This window comes from Bombina bombina, chromosome 5 (genome assembly GCF_027579735.1).
Source record: "Bombina bombina isolate aBomBom1 chromosome 5, aBomBom1.pri, whole genome shotgun sequence".
Lineage (NCBI taxonomy): Eukaryota > Metazoa > Chordata > Amphibia > Anura > Bombinatoridae > Bombina > Bombina bombina.
The window spans coordinates 189,794-211,634 of NC_069503.1; the positions used below are offsets into that span (position 1 = coordinate 189,794).

A 21,841-nucleotide genomic window follows, 5' to 3' on the forward strand; every position below is an offset into this window, starting at 1 on the left:
TATAGATCATCTTGTCTCTTTGTCTGTATGTCTATCTACTAGATCATTCTTGCTGTCAGTCTGTCCTATAGATCGATAGACAGACAAAGAGACAGGATGATCTATAGGACAGACTGAGAGTTGATAAACAGACTGATCTAGTAGATAGCTAGACAGAGAGAGAAGATGATCTATAGGACAAACTGACAGCTGATAAACAGGCTGAACTAGTATATAGCTAGACAGAAAGACAAGATGATCTATAGGACAGACAGCTGACTGGCAGACTGATCTAGTAGATATACAGACAGAGAGACTAGATGATCTATAGGACAGACTGACAGCTGATAAACAGACTGATCTAGTAGATTGACAGACAGAGAAACAAGATGATCTATAGGACGGACTGACAGTTTAGAAACAGACTGATCTAGTAGATAGCTAGACAGAGAGACATGATGATCTATAGGAGAGACTGACAGCTGAGAACCAGACTGATCTAGTAGATAGCTAGACAGAGAGACATGATGATCTATAGGACGGACTGACAGTTTAGAAACAGACTGATCTAGTAGATAGCTAGACAGAGAGACATGATGATCTATAGGACTGACTGACAGCTGAGAAACAGACTGATCTAGTAGATAGCTAGACAGAGAGACATGATGATCTATAGGAGAGACTGACAGCTGAGAACCAGACTGATCTAGTAGATAGCTAGACAGAGAGACATGATGATCTATAGGACGGACTGACAGTTTAGAAACAGACTGATCTAGTAGATAGACAGAAAGAGAGACAGGATGATCTAGTAGATAGCTAGAAAGAGAGACTAGATGATCTATAGGACAGACTGACAGCTGAGAAACAGACTGATCTAGTAGATAGATAGACAGATAAACAAGATGATCTATAGGAGAGACTGACAGTTTAGAAACAGACTGATCTAGTAGATAGACAGACAGAGGGAAAAGATGATCTATAGCACAGATAAACAGTTTAGAAACAGACTGATGTAGTAGATATACAGAGACAAGATGATCTATAGGAGAGACTGACAGCTGAGAAACAGACTGATCTAGTAGATAGACAGACAGAAGGACAAGATGATCTATAGGACAGACTGACAGCTGAGAAACAGACTGATCTAATACATAGCTAGACAGAGAGACAAGATGATCTATAGGAGAGACTGACAGCTGAGAGACAGATTTATCTAGTAGATAGACAGAGAGACATGTTGATCTATAGGACAGACTGACAGCAAGAATGATCTAGTAGATAGACAGACAGACAAAGAGACTAGATGATCTATAGGACAGACTGACAGCTAAGAAACAGACTGATCTAGTAGATAGATAGACAGATAAACAAGATGATCTATAGGGCAGACTGACAGTTTAGAAACAGACTGATCTAGTAGATAGACAGACAGAAGGACAAGATGATATATAGGACAGACTGACAGCTAAGAAACAGACTGATCTAGTAGATAGACAGACAGAAGGACAAGATGATCTATAGGACAGACTGACAGCTAAGAAACAGACTGATCTAGTAGATAGACAGACAGAAGGACAAGATGATCTATAGGGCAGACTGACAGTTTAGAAACAGACTGATCTAGCTGATAGACAGACAGAAGGACAAGATGATCTATAGGACAGACTGACAGCTAAGAAACAGACTGATCTATTAGATAGCCAGACAGAGAGACAAGACGATCTATAGGACAAACTGACAAGTGAGAAACAGACTGATCTAGTAGATAGATAGACAGATAAACAAGATGATCTATAGGACAGACTGACAGCTGAGAACCAGACTGATCTAGTAGATAGATAGACAGATAAACAAGATGATCTATAGGACAGACTGACAGCTGAGAACCAGACTGATCTAGTAGATAGATAGACAGACAGACAGAGAGACTAGATGATCTATAGGACAGACTGACAGCTGAGAAACGGACTGTTCTAGTAGATAGACAGACAGACAAGATAATCTATTATTATTATCGGTTATTTGTAGAGCGCCAACAGATTCCGCAGCGTTATATCTATAATGTATATAACAGACTGATAGTTGTGAGAGAGACTGATGTAGTAGACAGAGACACAAGATGATCTATAGGACAGACTGAGAGGTGACAGACAGACAGAGAGACAAGATGATCTATAGGACAAACTGACAGCTGAGAAACAGACTGATCTAGTAGATTGATAGACAGAGAGACAAGATAATCTATTATTATTATTATTCCGCATCGCTATATCTATAATCTATAGGACAGACTGATAGTTGAGAGACAGACTGATGTAGTAGACAGACAGAGACACAATATGATCTATAGGACAGACTGAGAGGTGACAGCCTGATCTAGTAGATAGACAGACAGAGCGACAATATGATCTATAGGACATATTGATAGCTGAGAAACAGACTGATCTATTAGATATACAGAAGATGATCTATAGGACAGACAGACAGCTGACAGACAGACTTATCTAGTAGATAGACAGACAGAGCGACAATATGATCTATAGGAAAGACTGACAGCTGAGAAACAGACTGATCTATTAGATATACAGAAGATAATCTATAGGACAGACTGACAGCTGACAGACAGACTTATCTTCTAGTAGATAGACAGACAGAGCGACAATATGATCTATAGGACAGACTGACAGCTGAGAAACAGACTGATCTATTAGATATACAGAAGATGATCTATAGGACAGACTGACAGCTGACAGACAGACTTATCTTCTAGTAGATAGACAGACAGAGCGACAATATGATCTATAGGACAGACTGACAGCTGAGAAACAGACTGATCTATTAGATATACAGAAGATGATCTATAGGACAGACTGACAGCTGACAGACAGACTTATCTTCTAGTAGATAGACAGAGCGACAATATGATCTATAGGACAGACTGACAGCTGAGAAAAAGACTGATCTAGTAGATATACAGAAGATGATCTATAGGATAGACTGACAGCTGACAGACAGACTTATCTTCTAGTAGATAGACAGAGCGACAATAGGATCTATAGGACAGACTGACAGCTGAGAAAAAGACTGATCTAGTAGATATACAGACAGAGAGACTAGGTGATCTATAGGACAGACTGACAGCTGAGAAACAGACTGATCTAGTAGATAGACAGACAGATAAACAAGATGATCTATAGAACAGACTGACAGCTGAGAAACAGACTGATCTAGTAGATAGACAGACAGATAAACAAGATGATCTATAGGACAGACTGACAGCTGAGAAACAGACTGATCTAGTAGATAGACAGACAGATAAACAAGATGATCTATAGGACAGACTGACAGCTGAGAAACAGACTGATCTAGTAGATAGATAGAGAGACAGGATGATCTATAGGACAGGCAGATTGATCTAGTAGATAGACAGACAGAGAGACAAGACGATCTATAGGACAAACTGACAACTGAGAAACAGACTGATCTAGTAGATAGACAGACAGATAAACAAGATGATCTATAGGACAGACTGACAGCTGAGAAACAGACTGATCTAGTAGATAGATAGAGAGACTGGATGATCTATAGGACAGGCAGATTGATCTAGTAGATAGACAGACAGAGAGACAAGATGATCTATAAGACAGACAGAGTTGAGAAAAAGACTGATGTAGTAGATAGCTAGACAGAGAGACAAGATAATCTATAGGACAGACTGACAGCTGAGAAAAAGACTGATCTAGTAGATAGCTAGACAGAGAGACTAGATGATCTATAAGACAGACTGACAGCTGAGAAACAGACTGATCTAGTAGATAGATTGAAAGAGAGGCAAGATGATCTATAGAATGGACTGACAGACTGAGAAAAAGACTGATCTTGTAGATAGACAGACAGAGGGACAAGATGATCTATAGGACAGACTGACAGTTGAGAAACAGACTGATGTAGTAGATATACAGAGACAAGATGGTCTATAGGATGGACTGACAGCTGAGAAACAGACTGATCTAGTAGATAGCTAGACAGAGAGACATGATGATCTATAGGAGAGACTGACAGCTGAGAACCAGACTGATCTAGTAGATAGACAGACAGAGAGACAATATGATCTATAGGACAGACTGAGAGTTGAGAAACAGACTGATCTAGTAGATAGCTAGACAGAGAGAGAAGATGATCTATAGGACAATCTGACAGCTGAGAACCAGACTGATCTAGTAGATAGATAGAGAGACAGAGAGACAAGGTGATCTATAGGACAGACTGACAGCTGAGAACCAGACTGATCTAGTAGATAGATAGAGAGACAGAGAGACAAGGTGATCTATAGGACAGACTGACAGCTGAGAACCAGACTGATCTAGTAGATAGATAGAGAGACAGAGAGACAAGGTGATCTATAGGACAGACTGACAGCTGAGAAACGGACTGTTCTAGTATATATACAAAGACAAGATTATCTAAAGGACAGACTGAAAGCTGACAGACTGATCTAGTAGATATATAGACAGAGAGACAATATAATCTATTATTATTATTATCGGTTATTTGTAGAGCGCGAACAGATTCCACAGCGCTATATCTATAATGTATAGGACAGACTGATAGTTGAGAGACAAACTGGTGTAGTAGACAGACAGAGACACAAGATGATCTATAGGACAGACTGAGAGGTGACAGCCTGATCTAGTAGATAAATGGAGAGACAAGGTGATCTATAGGACAGACTGACAGCTGAGAGACAGACTGATCTAGTAGATAGACAGAGATACAAGATTATCTATAGGACAGACTGAGAGGTGACAGCCTGATCTAGTAGATAAACACAGAGAGACAAGATGATCTATAAGACAGACTGACAGCTGAGAGACAGACTGATCTAGTAGACAGAAAGACAGAAAGACAAGATGATCTCTAGGACAAACTGACAGCTGAGAAACAGACTGATCTAGTAGATAGATAGACAGTGAGACAAGATGATCTATAGGACAGACTGACAGTTTAGAAACAGACTGATCTAGTAGATAGACAGACAGAGGGACAAGATGATCTATAGGACAGACTAACAGTTGAGAAACAGACTGATGTAGTAGATATACAGAGACAAGATGGTCTATAGGACGGACTGACAGCTGAGAAACAGACTGATCTAGTAGATAGACAGACAGAGAGAGAGACTAGATGATCTATAGGACAGACTGACAGCTGAGAAACAGACTGATCTAGTAGATAGACAGACAGAGAGAGGGACAAGATGATCTATAGGACAGACTGACAGCTGAGAAACAGAGTGATCTATTAGACCAGCAGAGAGACAAGATGATCTATAGGAGAGACTGACAGCTGACAGACTGATCTAGTAGATGGATAGACAAAGAGACAAGATAATCTATTATTTTTATCGGCTATTTGTACAGCGCCAACAGATTTTGCAGTGCTTTATCTAAATTCTATAGGACAGACTGACAGTTGAGAGACAGACTGATGTAGTAATTAGACAGAGACACAATAGCATCTATAGGACAGACTGAAAGGTGTCAGACTGATGTAGTAGATAGACAGAGAGACAAGATGATCTATAGGACAGACTGACAGCTGAGAAACAGACTGATCTAATAGATATACAGAGACAAGATGATCTATAGGACAGACTGACAGCTGAGAAACAGACTGATCTAGTAGATAGACAGACAGACAGAGAGAGAAGATGATCTATAGGACAGACTGACAGCTGAGAAACAGACTGATCTAGTAGATAGATAGACAGACAGACAGAGAGACATGGTTTTCTATAAGACAGACTGACAGCTGAGAAACAGACTGATCTAGTAGATAGCTAGACAGAAAGAGAAGATGATCTATAGGACAAACTGACAGCTGAGAAACAGACTGATCTAGTAGATAGCTAGACAGAGAAACAGGATGATCTATAGGACAGACTGACAGCTGAGAAACAGGCTGATCTAGTAGATAGACAGACAGAGAGACAAGATGGTCTATAGGACATACTAACAGCTGAGAGACAGACTGATCTAGTAGATAGACAGACAGAGAGACAATATGATCTATAGGACAGACTAACAGCTGAGAGACAGACTGATCTAGTAGATAGATAGACAGTGAGACAAGATGATCTATAGGACAAACTGACAGCTGAGAAACAGACTGATCTAGTAGATAGACAGACAGAGAGACAAGATGATCTATAGGACAGACTGACAGCTGAGAAACAGACTGATCTAGTAGATAGACAGACAGAGAGGCATGATTTTCTATAAGACAGACTGACAGCTGAGAGACAGACTGATCTAGTAGATAGCTAGACAGAGAGACATGATGATCTATAGGACAGACTGACAGCAGAGAAACAGACTGATCTTGTAGATAGTCAGACAGAGGGACAAGATGATCTATAGGACAGACTGACAGCAGAGAAACAGACTGATCTAGTAGATAGACAGACAGAGAGACAAGATGATCTATAGGACAAACTGACAGCTGAGAAACAGACTGATCTAGTAGATAGACAGACAGAGAGACATGATTTTCTATAAGACAGACTGACAGCAGAGAAACAGACTGATCTTGTAGATAGTCAGACAGAGGGACAAGATGATCTATAGGACAGACTGACAGTTGAGAAACAGACTGATGTAGTAGATATACAGAGACAAGATGGTCTATAGGACAGACTGACAGTTTAGAAACAGACTGATCTAGTAGATAGATAGACAGAGGGACAAGATGATGTATAGGACAGACTGACAGTTGAGAAACAGACTGATCTATTAGATATACAGAGACAAGATGATCTATAGGATGGACTGACAGCTGAGAAACAGACTGATCTAGTAGATAGCTAGACAGAGAGACAAGAGGATCTATAGGACAGACTAACAGCTGAGAGACAGACTGATCAAGAGAACAGACGGCTGAGAGACTCCTCTACAAGGAAGGCATTCAGACATACAAAGCTTAAAAACAGACTGGTCTAGAAGACAGACTATTAGTACTATAGATTTATATGGCAGAGAGACACAGCGTAAACTTACAAATCTAGAGGGTAGACAATATCATCTGTATGAGACAGAAAGAGTAATGTTAAAGAGACCACTAAGTAGGTTTTGGTTAAAGGAACTGTTAATCAGACTGCCGCAGCTGTAAGAGAGTCCACCTGTTTAATGATAGGCAGGGAAAAGACAGACAGAGACAGCTGGATAGCAGAGGACTGTCTCATGCACAACAGACTGAGGCTATTCCTGTCTTATCAGGGGATGGAATGCAGCAGCTGGAGGGGGAGTAGATGAGAGGGGGAGCGGGGCCCTGAGCACAGAGACAGACAGCACAGCCCTGTGAGAGACCCTTGCTCAGGGACAGACAGCACTGAGAGAGTCTCAGATTAGCCATGTGAGACCCCTGCTCAGGGACAGACAAACAGCACAGAGACTACTCAAATCAAGAGAGGTGTGTGAGAGGCAGGAGAGGTCTATGTGAGACAGGAGAGGTGTGTAAGATCTATGGAATTCAGGAGAGGTCTATGGATGACAGGAGAGGCATGTGAGAGGCAGGAGAAGTCTATGGAAGACAAGAGAGGTGTGTGAGAGGCAGGAGAAGTCCATGGGAAAACGAGAGGTCTATGAGAGGCAGGATATATGGGAAACAAAAGAGGTCTGTCAGAGGCAGGAAAGGTCTATGGAAGACAGGAGAGGTGTGTGAGAGGCAGAAGTCTGTGAGAGGCAGGAGAGCTGGCTCACTGATAAGGGAGGGCAGAGGAGGGGGAGAGGGGAGGGTTACAGTGGGACACAGAGTGCACAAATAGAGAGACTGCTAGACAGGGCATAGGGGGAGAACTTGACAAGGCACAAAAACAAAAGGGTGCAGGATTCACTAAGGAGGACTTCAGTTAGAACAGGAGGGACAGTGGAGTATAGGCAGGGCTGAGAGGTACAGGGCATATACAGGGGTATAGACAGGGTGAGGGGGTACAGGCAGTACAAGTGGGGTATAGACAGTGTGAGGTGGGTACAGGCAGTACAAGTGGGGTATAGACAGGGTGAGCTGGGTACAGGCAGTACAAGTGGGGTATAGACAGGGTGAGCTGGGTACAGGCAGTACAAGTGGGGTATAGACAGGGTGAGCTGGGTACAGGCAGTACAAGTGAGGTATAGACAGGGTGAGGGGGTACAGGCAGTACAAGTGGGGTATAGACAGGGCGAGGGGGTACAGGCAGTACAAGTGGGGTATAGACAGGGTGAGGTGGGTACAGGCAGTACAAGTGGGGTATAGACAGGGTGAGGTGGGTACAGGGAGTACAAGTGGGGTATAGACAGGGTGAGCTGGGTACAGGCAGTACAAGTGGGGTATAGACAGGGTGAGCTGGGTACAGACAGTACAAGTGGGGTATAGACAGGGTGAGGGGGTACAGGCAGTACAAGTGGGGTATAGACAGGGTGAGGTGGGTACAGGCAGTACAAGTGGGGTATAGACAGGGTGAGGGGGGTACAGGCAGTACAAGTGGGATATAGAAAGTGTGGGGGGTACAGGCAGTACAGGCAGTACAAGTGGGGTATAGACAGGGTGAGGGGGTACACACAGTACAAGTGGGGTATAGACAGGTTGAGGGGGGTACAGGCAGGGTGAGGGGGTACAGGCAGTATAAGTGGGGTATAGACAGGGTGAGGGGGGTACAGGAAGGGTGAGGGGGTACAGGCAGTACAAGTGGGATATAGACAGGGTGAGGGGGTACAGGCAGGGTGTGGGGTACAGGCAGTACAAGTGGGGTATAGACAGGGTGAGGGGGGTACAGGCAGGGTGAGGGATACAGGCAGTACAAGTGGGGTATAGATAGGTCACATAGTGAGCAGATCAGGCATTATCTTTAGAGGACAGATCAGGAAGTACTTGCAGAGTGTAGATCAGAAGTGGCTATAATCTGCAAATCAAACAGTAATTTTAGAGTGCAGTATGGACAACACTTTAGAGGGCTTTATATAGTAATGTACCTGTATTAGTATTAGAGTCTAGTAGATGTAATACTATTAGAGTGCAGTGCAGACAATAATATTAAAGTGTCAAACAAACCATCATTTTAGAGTGTAGAACAGACGTAATATTAAAGTGCAGCTCAGACAGTACTATTAGAGTGTAGAACAGGCGTAATATTAAAGTGTAGCTCAGACAGTACTATTAGAGTGTAGAACAGGTGTAATATTAAAGTGCAGCTCAGACAGTACTATTAGAGTGTAGAACAGGCGTAATATTAAAGTGTAACTCAGACAGTACTATTAGAGTGTAGAACAGGCGTAATATTAAAGTGTAGCTCAGACAGTACTATTAGAGTGTAGAACAGACGTAATATTAAAGTGTAGCTCAGACAGCACTATTCGACCACCGATCAGAAAGTACAGAGCAGACATTTATTTTAGTGTAGCTAATAGTTAAGAGGTCAGATCAGACAGTACTATTACAGTGCAGATCAGACAGTACTATTAGAGTGTAGAACAGATGTAATATTAAAGTGCAGCTCAGACAGTACTATTAGAGTGTAGAACAGACGTAATATTAAAGTGCAGCTCAGACAGTACTATTAGAGTGTAGAACAGGCGTAATATTAAAGTGCAGCTCAGACAGTACTATTAGAGTGTAGAACAGGCGTAATATTAAAGTGTAACTCAGACAGTACTATTAGAGTGTAGAACAGGCGTAATATTAAAGTGTAGCTCAGACAGTACTATTAGAGTGTAGAACAGACGTAATATTAAAGTGTAGCTCAGACAGCACTATTCGACCACCGATCAGAAAGTACAGAGCAGACATTTATTTTAGTGTAGCTAATAGTTAAGAGGTCAGATCAGACAGTACTATTACAGTGCAGATCAGACAGTACTATTACAGTGCAGATCAGACAGTTATTTTAGAATTTAGATCAGACAGTACTGTTTGAGAGCAGATTGGGCAGTAATTTTAGTGTGTAGTTGAGGCATTCATATTTAAGTGCACACCAGACAGTACTTCTATAGTGTAGACCAGGTGGTAATATATTAACATATATTAATATTAAAAGACAGGTCAGACATTAGTATTAGAGTGCGGAACAGATGTTACTATTAGAGTGTAAAACAAACATTACTGTTAGAGTGCAGAACGGGAATAACTCAGAATACAAAACAGTCGTTACTATTAGAGGGCAGAACAGACATTACAATTAGAGTGCAGAACAGACATTACTATTAGAGTGCAGAACACTACTATTATAGTGCAGAACAGACAGTAGTATTAGAGTGCAGAACAGACATTACTATTAGAGTGCAGAACAAACAGTAGTATTAGAGTGCAGAACAGACAGTGGCTACACGTGCTGGGGAGACAGACACAGGTTGAACGTTGTGTTATGGCAACTGATGATTCGGCAGGAGGAGCTCGCAGGGCCACAAAGAGCAAACTGTTTGAATTTCTGGTACACGGAGTGGTGAGTGAGGGGTAACGAGGGGGTGGGGGCTGCCTGATGAAATGGCAAAACAAACCTCATTATGTTGAGATGACTTTTTAAAGACCGGTAGCTATAAGTTATTGATAAATTGCATTGCTTGGTCTAGAGTCTTGTGAATTGGGTAGAGAGATGACAGAGCGCTATTGATATCAGTATCATCGTAAAACGTAATACCCAGTGAATGTGCAGCCGATATCCCTTTAGTGCACTCTACACTCTCAATGGAATCAATTAAGTTGTATGTCATGTGCTGTGCTTGAGTGCAGTATGGAAAATCCGGCTATCCTACCTAATAATTACTACCTAAGATAAGCATAGGGCTATCCTACATGCTAATTATTACCTGAGATAAGCATAAGGCTATCCTACTTACTAATTAATACCTGAGATAAGCATACGGCTATCCTACATAATAATTATTACCTGAGATAAGCATCCGGCTATCCTACCTAATAATTACTACCTAAGATAAGCATACGGCTATCCTACATACTAATTATTACCTGAGATAAGTATAAGGCTATCCTACATACTAATTATTACCTGAGATAAGCATAGGGCTATCCTACATACTAATTATTACCTAAGATAAGCATAGGGCTATCCTACATGCTAATTATTACCTGAGATAAGCATAAGGCTATCCTACTTACTAATTAATACCTGAGATAAGCATACGGCTATCCTACCTAATAATTACTACCTAAGATAAGCATAGGGCTATCCTACATGCTAATTATTACCTGAGATAAGCATAAGGCTATCCTACTTACTAATTAATACCTGAGATAAGCATACGGCTATCCTACATAATAATTATTACCTGAGATAAGCATACGGCTATCCTACATACTAATTATTACCTGAGATAAGTATAAGGCTATCCTACATACTAATTATTACCTGAGATAAGCATAAGGCTATCCTACATACTAATTATTACCTGAGATAAGCATAAGGCTATCCTATATAATAATTACTACCTGAGATAAGAATAAGGCTATCCTACATAATAATTATTACCTGAGATAAGCATAAGGCTATCCTATATAATAATTACTACCTGAGCTAAGCATATGGCTATCCTACATAATAATTATTACCTGAGATAAACATAAGACTATCCTATTTACTAATTATTACCCGAGAAAAACATAAGGCTATCCTACATACTATTACCTGAGATATGCATAAGGCTATCCTACTTACTATTTATTACCTGAGATAAGCATAAGGCTATGCGTATCGCAGGTAATAATTAGTAAGTAGGATAGCCTTATGCTTTATCTCAGGTAATAATTTGTAAGTAGGATAGCCTTTATGCGTATCGCAGGTAATAATTAGTAAGTAGAATAAAGGCTATCCTACTTATTAATTATTACCTGAGAAAAACATAAGGCTATCCTACATACTATTACCTGAGATATGCATAAGGCTATCCTACATACTAATTATTACCTGAGATAAGAATAAGGCTATCCTAAATGATAATTATTACCTGAGATAAGCATAACGCTATCCTACATACTAATTATTACCTGAGATAAACATAAGACTATCCTACATACTAATTATTACCTGAGATAAGCATAAGGCTATCCTACATACTATTACCTGAGATATGCATAAGGCTATCCTAAATATCAATTATTACCTGAGATAAGAATAAGTCTATCCTACTTACTAATTATTACCTGAGATAAGAATAAGGCTATCCTACTTACTAATTATTACCTGAGATAAGCATAAGGCTATTCAACATACTAATTATTACCTGAGATAAGCATAAGGCTATCCTACTTACTAATTATTACCTGAGATAAGAATAAGGCTATCCTACTTACTAATTATTACCTGAGATAAGCATAAGGCTATTCAACATACTAATTATTAACTGAGATAAGCATAAGGCTATTCTACATATTATTACCTGAGATAAGCAAAAGGATATCCTACATACTATTACCTGAGATAAGCATACGGCTATCCTACATACTATTACCTGAGATAAGCATACGGCTATCCTACATACTATTACCTGAGATAAGCATAAGGCTATCCTACATACTATTACCTGAGATAAGAATAAGGCTATCCTACTTACTAATTAGTACCTGAAATAAGCATAACTCTATCCTACATACTATTACCTAAGATACGCATAAGGCTATCCTACATACTAATTATTACCTGAGATAAGCATAAGACTATCCTACTTACTAATTATTACCTGAGATAAGAATAAGGCTATCCTACATACTAATTATTACCTAAGATAAGCATAGGGCTATCCTACATGCTAATTATTACCTGAGATAAGCATAAGGCTATCCTACTTACTAATTAATACCTGAGATAAGCATACGGCTATCCTACCTAATAATTACTACCTAAGATAAGCATAGGGCTATCCTACATGCTAATTATTACCTGAGATAAGCATAAGGCTATCCTACTTACTAATTAATACCTGAGATAAGCATACGGCTATCCTACATAATAATTATTACCTGAGATAAGCATACGGCTATCCTACATACTAATTATTACCTGAGATAAGTATAAGGCTATCCTACATACTAATTATTACCTGAGATAAGCATAAGGCTATCCTACATACTAATTATTACCTGAGATAAGCATAAGGCTATCCTATATAATAATTACTACCTGAGATAAGAATAAGGCTATCCTACATAATAATTATTACCTGAGATAAGCATAAGGCTATCCTATATAATAATTACTACCTGAGCTAAGCATATGGCTATCCTACATAATAATTATTACCTGAGATAAACATAAGACTATCCTATTTACTAATTATTACCCGAGAAAAACATAAGGCTATCCTACATACTATTACCTGAGATATGCATAAGGCTATCCTACTTACTATTTATTACCTGAGATAAGCATAAGGCTATGCGTATCGCAGGTAATAATTAGTAAGTAGGATAGCCTTATGCTTTATCTCAGGTAATAATTTGTAAGTAGGATAGCCTTTATGCGTATCGCAGGTAATAATTAGTAAGTAGAATAAAGGCTATCCTACTTATTAATTATTACCTGAGAAAAACATAAGGCTATCCTACATACTATTACCTGAGATATGCATAAGGCTATCCTACATACTAATTATTACCTGAGATAAGAATAAGGCTATCCTAAATGATAATTATTACCTGAGATAAGCATAACGCTATCCTACATACTAATTATTACCTGAGATAAACATAAGACTATCCTACATACTAATTATTACCTGAGATAAGCATAAGGCTATCCTACATACTATTACCTGAGATATGCATAAGGCTATCCTAAATACCAATTATTACCTGAGATAAGAATAAGTCTATCCTACTTACTAATTATTACCTGAGATAAGAATAAGGCTATCCTACTTACTAATTATTACCTGAGATAAGCATAAGGCTATTCAACATACTAATTATTACCTGAGATAAGCATAAGGCTATCCTACTTACTAATTATTACCTGAGATAAGAATAAGGCTATCCTACTTACTAATTATTACCTGAGATAAGCATAAGGCTATTCAACATACTAATTATTAACTGAGATAAGCATAAGGCTATTCTACATATTATTACCTGAGATAAGCAAAAGGATATCCTACATACTATTACCTGAGATAAGCATACGGCTATCCTACATACTATTACCTGAGATAAGCATACGGCTATCCTACATACTATTACCTGAGATAAGCATAAGGCTATCCTACATACTATTACCTGAGATAAGAATAAGGCTATCCTACTTACTAATTATTACCTGAAATAAGCATAACTCTATCCTACATACTATTACCTAAGATACGCATAAGGCTATCCTACATACTAATTATTACCTGAGATAAGCATAAGACTACCCTACTTACTAATTATTACCTGAGATAAGAATAAGGCTATCCTACTTACTAATTATTACCTGAGATAAGCATAAGGCTATCCTACTTACTAATTATTACCTGAGATAAGCATAAGGCTATCCTACTTACTAATTATTACCTGAGATAAGCATAAGGCTATCCTACTTACTAATTATTACCTGAGATAAGCATAAGGCTATCCTACTTACTAATTATTACCTGAGATAAGCATAAGGCTATTCTACATATTATTAACTGAGATAAACATAAGGCTATCCTACATACCATTACCTGAGATAAGCATACGGCTATCCTACATACTATTACCTGAGATAAGCATAAGGCTATCCTACATACTATTACCTGAGATAAGCATAAGGCTATCCTACTTACTAATTATTACCTGAGATAAGCATAAGGCTATCCTACTTGCTAATTATTACCTGAGATAAGCATAAGGCTATCCTACTTACTAATTATTACCTGAGATAAGCATAAGGCTATCCTACTTACTAATTATTACTTGAGATAAGCATAAGGCTATCCTACATACTAATTATTACCTGAAAAAACATAAGGCTATCCTACTTACTAATTATTACCTGAGATAAGCATAAGGCTATCCTACTTACTAATTATTACCTGAGATAAGCATAAGGCTATCCTACTTACTAATTATCACCTGAGATAAGCATAAGGCTATCCTACTTACTAATTATTACCTGAGATAAGCATAAGGCTATCCTACTTTCTTATTATTACCTGAGATAAGCATAAGGCTATCCTACTTACTAATTATTATCTGAGATAAGCATAAGGCTATCCTACATACTAATTATTACCTGAGATAAGCATAAGGCTATCCTACATACTATTACCTGAGATAAACATAAGCCTATCCTACTTACTAATTATTACCTGAGATAAACATAAGACTATCCTACATACTAATTATTACCTGAGATAAGCAAAAGGCAATCCTACTTACTAATTATAACCTGAGATAAGCGTTAGGCTATCCTACATACTAATTATTACCTGAGATAAGTATAAGGCTATCCTACTTACTAATTATTACCTGGGATAAGTATAAGGCTATCCTACATACTAATTATTAACTGAGATAAGCATAAGGCTATCCTACATACTATTACCTGAGATATGCATAAGGCTATCCTACATACTAATTATTATCTGAGATATGCATAAGGCTATCCAAAATACTAATTATTACCTGAGATAAGCATAAGGCTATCCTACTTACTAATTATTGCCTGAGATAAGCATAAGGCTATCCTACATACTAATTATTACCTGAAATAAGCATAAGGCTATCCTACTTACCAATTATTGCCTGAAAAAACATAAGGCTATAGTACATACTAATTATTACCTGAGATAAGCATAAGGCTATCCTACATACTAATTATTACCTGATATAAGCATAATGCTATCCTACTTACTAATTATTGGCTGAGATAAGCATACGGCTATCCTACATACTAATTATTACCTGAGATAAGCATAAGGCTATCCTACTTACTAATTATTACCTGAGATAAGCATAAGGCTATCCTACTTACTAATTATTACTTGAGATAAGCATAAGGCTATCCTACATACTAATTATTACCTGAAAAAACATAAGGCTATCCTACTTAACAATTATTGCCTGAGATACGCATAAGGCTATCCTACAAACTAATTATTACCTGAGATAAGCATAAGGCTATCCTACATACTAATTATTACCTGAGATAAACATAAGGCTATCCTACATACTAATTATTACCTGAGATATGCATAAGGCTATCCTACTTACTAATTATTACCTGAGATAAGCATAAGGCTATCCTACATACTAATTATTACCTGACATATGCATAAGGCTATCCTACTTACTAATTATTACCTGAGATAAGCATAAGGCTATCCTACTTACTAATTATTACCTGAGATAAACATAAGGCTATCCTACTTATTATTTATTACCTGTGATAAGCATAAGGCTATCCTACATACTAATTATTACCTGAGATAAACATAAGGCTATCCTACTTACTAATTATTACCTGAGATACGCATAAGTCTATCCTACTTACTAATTATTACCTGAGATATGCATAAGGCTATCCTACATACTATTACATGATGTAAGTATAAGGCTATCCCTCATACTAATTATTACCTGAGATAAGAATAAGGCTATCCTACATACTAATTATTACCTGAGATAAGCATAAGGCTATCCTACTTACTAATTATTACCTGAGATAAGCATAAGGCTTTCCTACATACTAATTATTAACTGAGATAAGCATAAGGCTATCCTGCATACTAATTATTACCTGAGATAAGCATAAGGTTATCCTGCATACTATTACCTTAGATAAGCATAAGGCTATCCTACATACTATTACCTGAGATGAGCATAAGGCTATCCTACATACTAATTATTACCTGAGATATGAATAAGGCTATCCTACATACTAATAATTACCTGAGATAAGCATAAGGCTATCCAACATACTATTACCCGAGATATGCATAAGGCTATCCTACATACTAATTATTACCTGAGATAAGCATAAGGCTATTCTACATATTATTAACTGAGATAAACATAAGGCTATCCTACATACCATTACCTGAGATAAGCATACGGCTATCCTACATACTATTACCTGAGATAAGCATAAGGCTATCCTACATACTATTACCTGAGATAAGCATAAGGCTATCCTACTTACTAATTATTACCTGAGATAAGCATAAGGCTATCCTACTTGCTAATTATTACCTGAGATAAGCATAAGGCTATCCTACTTACTAATTATTACCTGAGATAAGCATAAGGCTATCCTACTTACTAATTATTACTTGAGATAAGCATAAGGCTATCCTACATACTAATTATTACCTGAAAAAACATAAGGCTATCCTACTTACTAATTATTACCTGAGATAAGCATAAGGCTATCCTACTTACTAATTATTACCTGAGATAAGCATAAGGCTATCCTACTTACTAATTATCACCTGAGATAAGCATAAGGCTATCCTACTTACTAATTATTACCTGAGATAAGCATAAGGCTATCCTACTTTCTTATTATTACCTGAGATAAGCATAAGGCTATCCTACTTACTAATTATTATCTGAGATAAGCATAAGGCTATCCTACATACTAATTATTACCTGAGATAAGCATAAGGCTATCCTACATACTATTACCTGAGATAAACATAAGCCTATCCTACTTACTAATTATTACCTGAGATAAGTATAAGTCTATCCTACTTACTAATTATTACCTGAGATAAGCAAAAGGCAATTCTACTTACTAATTATAACCTGAGATAAGCGTTAGGCTATCCTACATACTAATTATTACCTGAGATAAGTATAAGGCTATCCTACTTACTAATTATTACCTGGGATAAGTATAAGGCTATCCTACATACTAATTATTAACTGAGATAAGCATAAGGCTATCCTACATACTATTACCTGAGATATGCATAAGGCTATCCTACATACTAATTATTATCTGAGATATGCATAAGGCTATCCTACATACTAATTATTACCTGAGATAAGCATAAGGCTATCCTACTTACTAATTATTGCCTGAGATAAGCATAAGGCTATCCTACATACTAATTATTACCTGAAATAAGCATAAGGCTATCCTACTTACCAATTATTGCCTGAAAAAACATAAGGCTATAGTACATACTAATTATTACCTGAGATAAGCATAAGGCTATCCTACATACTAATTATTACCTGATATAAGCATAATGCTATCCTACTTACTAATTATTGGCTGAGATAAGCATACGGCTATCCTACATACTAATTATTACCTGAGATAAGCATAAGGCTATCCTACTTACTATTTATTACCTGAAAAAACATAAGGCTATCCTACTTAACAATTATTGCCTGAGATACGCATAAGGCTATCCTACAAACTAATTATTACCTGAGATAAGCATAAGGCTATCCTACATACTAATTATTACCTGAGATAAACATAAGGCTATCCTACATACTAATTATTACCTGAGATATGCATAAGGCTATCCTACTTACTAATTATTACCTGAGATAAGCATAAGGCTATCCTACATACTAATTATTACCTGACATATGCATAAGGCTATCCTACTTACTAATTATTACCTGAGATAAGCATAAGGCTATCCTACTTACTAATTATTACCTGAGATAAACATAAGGCTATCCTACTTATTATTTATTACCTGTGATAAGCATAAGGCTATCCTACATACTAATTATTACCTGAGATAAACATAAGGCTATCCTACTTACTAATTATTACCTGAGATACGCATAAGTCTATCCTACTTACTAATTATTACCTGAGATATGCATAAGGCTATCCTACATACTATTACATGATGTAAGTATAAGGCTATCCCTCATACTAATTATTACCTGAGATAAGAATAAGGCTATCCTACATACTAATTATTACCTGAGATAAGCATAAGGCTATCCTACTTACTAATTATTACCTGAGATAAGCATAAGGCTATCCTGCATACTAATTATTACCTGAGATAAGCATAAGGCTATCCTGCATACTATTACCTTAGATAAGCATAAGGCTATCCTACATACTATTACCTGAGATGAGCATAAGGCTATCCTACATACTAATTATTACCTGAGATATGAATAAGGCTATCCTACATACTAATAATTACCTGAGATAAGCATAAGGCTATCCAACATACTATTTCCCGAGATATGCATAAGGCTATCCTACATACTAATTATTACCTGAGATAAGCATAAGGCTATCTAACTTACTAATTATTACCTGAGATAAGCATAAGGCTATCCTACATACTAATTATTACCTGAGATAAGCATAAGGCTATCCTACATACTAATTATTACCTGAGATAAGCATAAGGCAATCCTACATACTATTACCTGAGATAAGTATAAGGCTATCCTACATAATAATTATTACCTGAGATAAGCATAAGTCTATCCTACTTACTAATTATTACCTGAGATAAACATAAGGCTATCCTACATACTTATTATTACCTGAGATAAGCATAAGGCAATCCTACATACTAATTATTACCTGAGATAAATATAAGGCTATCCTACATACTAATTATTACCTGAGATAAGTATAAGGTTATCCTACTTACTAATTATTACATGAGATAAGTATAAGGCTATCCTACATACTAATTATTACCTGAGATAAGCATAAGTCTATCCTACTTACTAATTATTACCTGAGATAAGCATAAGGCTATCCTACATACTAATTATTACCTGAGATAAGCATAAGGCTATCCTACATACTAATTATTACCTGAGATAAGCAAAAGGCTATCCTACATACTAATTATTACCTGAGATAAGCATAAGGCAATCCTACATACTATTACCTGAGATAGGTATAAGGCTATCCTACATATTAATTATTACCTGAGATAAATATAAGGCTATCCTACATACTAATTATTACCTGAGATAAGCATAAGGCTATCCTACTTACTAATTATTACTTGTGATAAGTATAAGGCTATCCTACCTACTAATTATTATCTGAGATACGCATAAGGCTATTCTACATACTATTACCTGAGATAAGTATAAGGCTATCCTTCATACTAATTATTACCTGAGATAAGAATAAGGCTATCCTACATACTATTACCTGAGATAAGCATAAGGCTATCCTACTTACTAATTATTACATGAGATAAGTATAAGGCTATCCTACTTACTAATTATTACCTGAGATAAGTATAAGGCTATCCTACTTACTAATTATTACCTGAGATAAGCATAAGGCTATCCTACTTACTAATTATTACCTGAGATACGCATAAGGCTATCCTACTTACTAATTATTACCTGAGATACGCATAAGGCTATCCTACATACTAATTATTACCTGAGATAAGCATAAGGCTATCCTACTTACTAATTATTACCTGAGATAAGCATAAGGCTATCCTACTTACTAATTATTACCTGAGATAAGCATAAGGCTATCCTTCTTACTAATTATTACCTGAGATAAGTATAAGGCTATCCTACATACTAATTATTACCTGAGATATGCATAAGGCTATCCTACTTACTAATTATTATCTGAGATAAGTATAAGGCTGTCCTACATACTAATTAATACCTTGGATAAGCATAAGGCTATCCTACTTGCTAATTATTACCTGAGATAAGCATAAGGCTATCCTACTTACTAATTATTACATGAGATAAGTATAAGGCTATCCTACTTACTAATTATTACCTGAGATAAGTATAAGGCTATCCTACATACTAATTATTACCTGAGATAAGCATAAGGCTATCCTACTTACTAATTATTACCTGAGATAAGCATAGGGCTATCCTACTTACTAATTATTACCTGAGATATGCATAAGGCTATCCTACATACTAATTAATGCCTGGGATAAGCATAAGGCTATCCTACATACTATTACCTGAGATATGCATAAGGCTATCCTACATACTAATTATTACCTGAGATAAGCATAAGGCTATCCTACATACTATTACCTTAGATAAGCTTAAGGCTATCCTACTTACTAATTATTACCGGAGATAAGCATAAGGCTATCCTACATACTATTACCTTAGATAAGCTTAAGGCTATCATACTTACTAATTATTACCTGAGATAAGCATAAGGCTATCCTACATACTAATTATTACCGGAGATAAGCATAAGGCTATCCTACATACTATTACCTTAGATAAGCTTAAGGCTATCATACTTACTAATTATTACCTGAGATAAGCATAAGGCTATCCTACATACTAATTATTACCTGAGATAAGTATAAGGCTATCCTACATACTAATTATTACTTGAGATAAGCCCAGGCATTATCCCAGACTTTCAATTACTATTATTCATGGTGATGTGGCCAATGAAATTATATTTGGAGAAAGCCATGAAACCATTAAAAAACAGATCTTGCTATAAAAGATTGAGTAAGCCATTTGTTTTGAAGAAATATAATTTAGGAATAGATACACAGGTTCAGGTATAAGCATAAGGCTATCCTACATACCAATTAATGCCTGGGATAAGCATAAGGCTATACTACATACCAATTAATGCCTGAGATAAGAATAAGGCTATCCTACTTACTAATTTTTACCTGAGATAAGCATAAGGCTTTCCTACATAGTAATTATTAACTGAGATAAGCATAAGGCTATCCTGCATACTAATTATTACCTGAGATAAGCATAAGGCTTTCCTACATAGTAATTATTAACTGAGATAAGCATAAGGCTATCCTGCATACTAATTATTACCTGAGATAAGCATAAGGCTATCCTGCATACTATTACCTTAGATAAGCATAAGGGTTACAGTAATTTCAATGTAATTTAATCCAAGCCAGACTGGCCCTTTCCCTAACTACTT

General features: G+C 37.0%; 1 protein-coding gene across 3 annotated transcripts in view; it reads left to right on the top strand.

Moving 5' to 3' along the window:
- The window catches only part of SMARCD3 (SWI/SNF related, matrix associated, actin dependent regulator of chromatin, subfamily d, member 3), a 526,715-nt gene that overhangs the window by 71,782 nt on the left and 433,092 nt on the right, over nucleotides 1-21,841 (top strand). Inside the window, exon 1 of one of the 3 annotated variants that reach the window (XM_053713246.1) lies at nucleotides 7,310-7,449. The exons of 1 other annotated variant lie outside the window; for it this stretch is intronic. Coding sequence is in view for 1 of the 2 variants with exons in the window: in XM_053713244.1 (XP_053569219.1) it covers nucleotides 10,376-10,453 (78 nt within the window). In the remaining variant the exon portion in view is untranslated. Of the gene's footprint in view, nucleotides 1-7,309; nucleotides 7,450-8,708; nucleotides 10,454-21,841 lie in introns of those variants that run through there. One more of the 3 variants, XM_053713244.1, reaches the window with a different exon arrangement.